At 54.0% G+C, this 1,643-nt stretch overlaps 1 protein-coding gene across 1 annotated transcript; it reads right to left on the bottom strand.

Moving 5' to 3' along the window:
- Positions 1–314: 314 nt before the first annotated feature.
- LOC306952173 (galanin receptor type 1-like) lies at positions 315–1,643 on the bottom strand (the record flags this gene model as incomplete). The annotated part of the gene is made up of 1 exon (XM_079542830.1): positions 315–1,643. One exon carries the CDS (start codon positions 1,641–1,643, stop codon positions 315–317), a length of 1,329 nt encoding a protein of 442 aa, XP_079398956.1.

The raw sequence follows: 1,643 nt of genomic DNA, 5'->3' as shown, positions 1-1,643 counted from the left end.
GCTCTGCTGTTTCTTTGGGAGATTAAGCTGCAGAGGAGAGCCTCCCCATCAGGGAGCTGCTCTGCCCGTTGGGCAAGATGTTGTGCAGCTGGTTGTCCCCAGTGGAAATCGTTTGTCTTAAAAGTTGATCTGAGTTAAAATATGTTATATTTTCCACATGTTCTTCTCTTCTTTCCCTGTCTGGATTTTTGAGCTGGTGGTGGGAGTGCTTAGAAGAAAGTTTTTTTTTCTGTCATTAATGTGCCTGGTTCGTGAAGACCTTTTAAGAGTCCTTAAATGCAGAGGAGGAAATGAGGTGCACTTCCTGAGCAGAATCATAAGGAAGTGTTCTCACTGGAGACAGTGTTCAGAGGTGGGTGCTGGCAAGACTTCAAGTGTCCACCCTTGTTCTTAGTGCCAGGGTCTCCCTGGGCCCTCTTGCCCATGGTAGGTGTAGCAGAGCGTCCTTTCCTTGCAGGCTCCATTGGGCTCTGGTAGGAGAACAGCTCTGGGACTGAGGAACGTGTTGTCCCTTCGGACAGAGAGAAGTTAAAGAGAGAGATCATTCTTTGGTGGTATTTACTCTTCATTTCCTTGGCTGATCTGTAGAGGTTCCCAACAAAACAATAGCATATAGGGTTGAGGCTGGAATTGTTCAGGCCAAGCCACTGGGCGAAAGGTCTGAGCTGCAGGATCCAAGGAGAAGGAGTCACATCCTGCAAAGACTTGGGGATGTTGAAATCGATCCAGATGTCCATCAGGTAGACGGGCAGCCAGGAGATGGCAAACAGCAGGACCAGGGCCACCACCATCTGGGCTACCTTCTTGCGAATCTTCAGCCTGGAGGCTGGCAGCGAGCGGTTCAGGGCACTGCTCTCCTTCAGCTGGCTGCTGCGGCTCCACAGCCGGCGTACTGTCAGGAAGCAGATGACCATGTTGAACAGGACCGGCAGGCAGTAAAGGGCACAGAAAAGCAGAAAGTTATAGGCTTGCTTGAGCCTCTCCTGAGGCCAAATCTCCCTGCAGATGGAGAACACCAGGGGCAAGCCCTCCACTACCCCAATCTCATCCCGTCTGTTCATGAAGATGAGGGGCATGCATATTCCTGAGGACAGCAACCACACCACCAGGATGGCACTGAGGATCCTCTTTTGGGTGAAGAAGGAGCGGGCATTGAGTGGGTTGTGCACACTGTAGTACCGGTTCACGCTGATGACGGTCAGGCTGAGAACGCTGGCAGAGACGGAAACAGCCTGGATGAAGGGCACAGCCCGGCAGAGGAAGTCCCCGTACACCCAGGCTTTGTAGATGAGGTTGCCCACGGTGATGGGCATGCAGACACACACCACCATGAGGTCACACACCGCCAGGTTGATGAGGAGGCTGCGGGTGGCACTCAGGCTGGACACCCGGCTCCGGCGCTTCCGCGTCAGCACCCTGATGGACATGATGTTCCCCACAAAGCCCACCACGAAGGACACGAGGTACATGGCAGTCAGGCTGATGGTGATGGGCTCCTTGGCGAAGAGGAACAGCATCTCCTCCAGCTCTTCCCAGCCCAGCTCCTGGCTTCCATTCCAGAAACCGCCCTGGGTCTGGTTCTCCTCCTGCCACAATTGGAGCAGGCTGGGGGGAATACCGGGAGTGGAGGGAGAGGAATTCAT

The sequence above is a fragment of the Tetrao urogallus genome, assembly GCF_951394365.1.
Source record: "Tetrao urogallus genome assembly, chromosome: 15".
Taxonomy (NCBI): domain Eukaryota; kingdom Metazoa; phylum Chordata; class Aves; order Galliformes; family Phasianidae; genus Tetrao; species Tetrao urogallus.
This window is presented reverse-complemented; position numbering and strand designations above follow the sequence as displayed.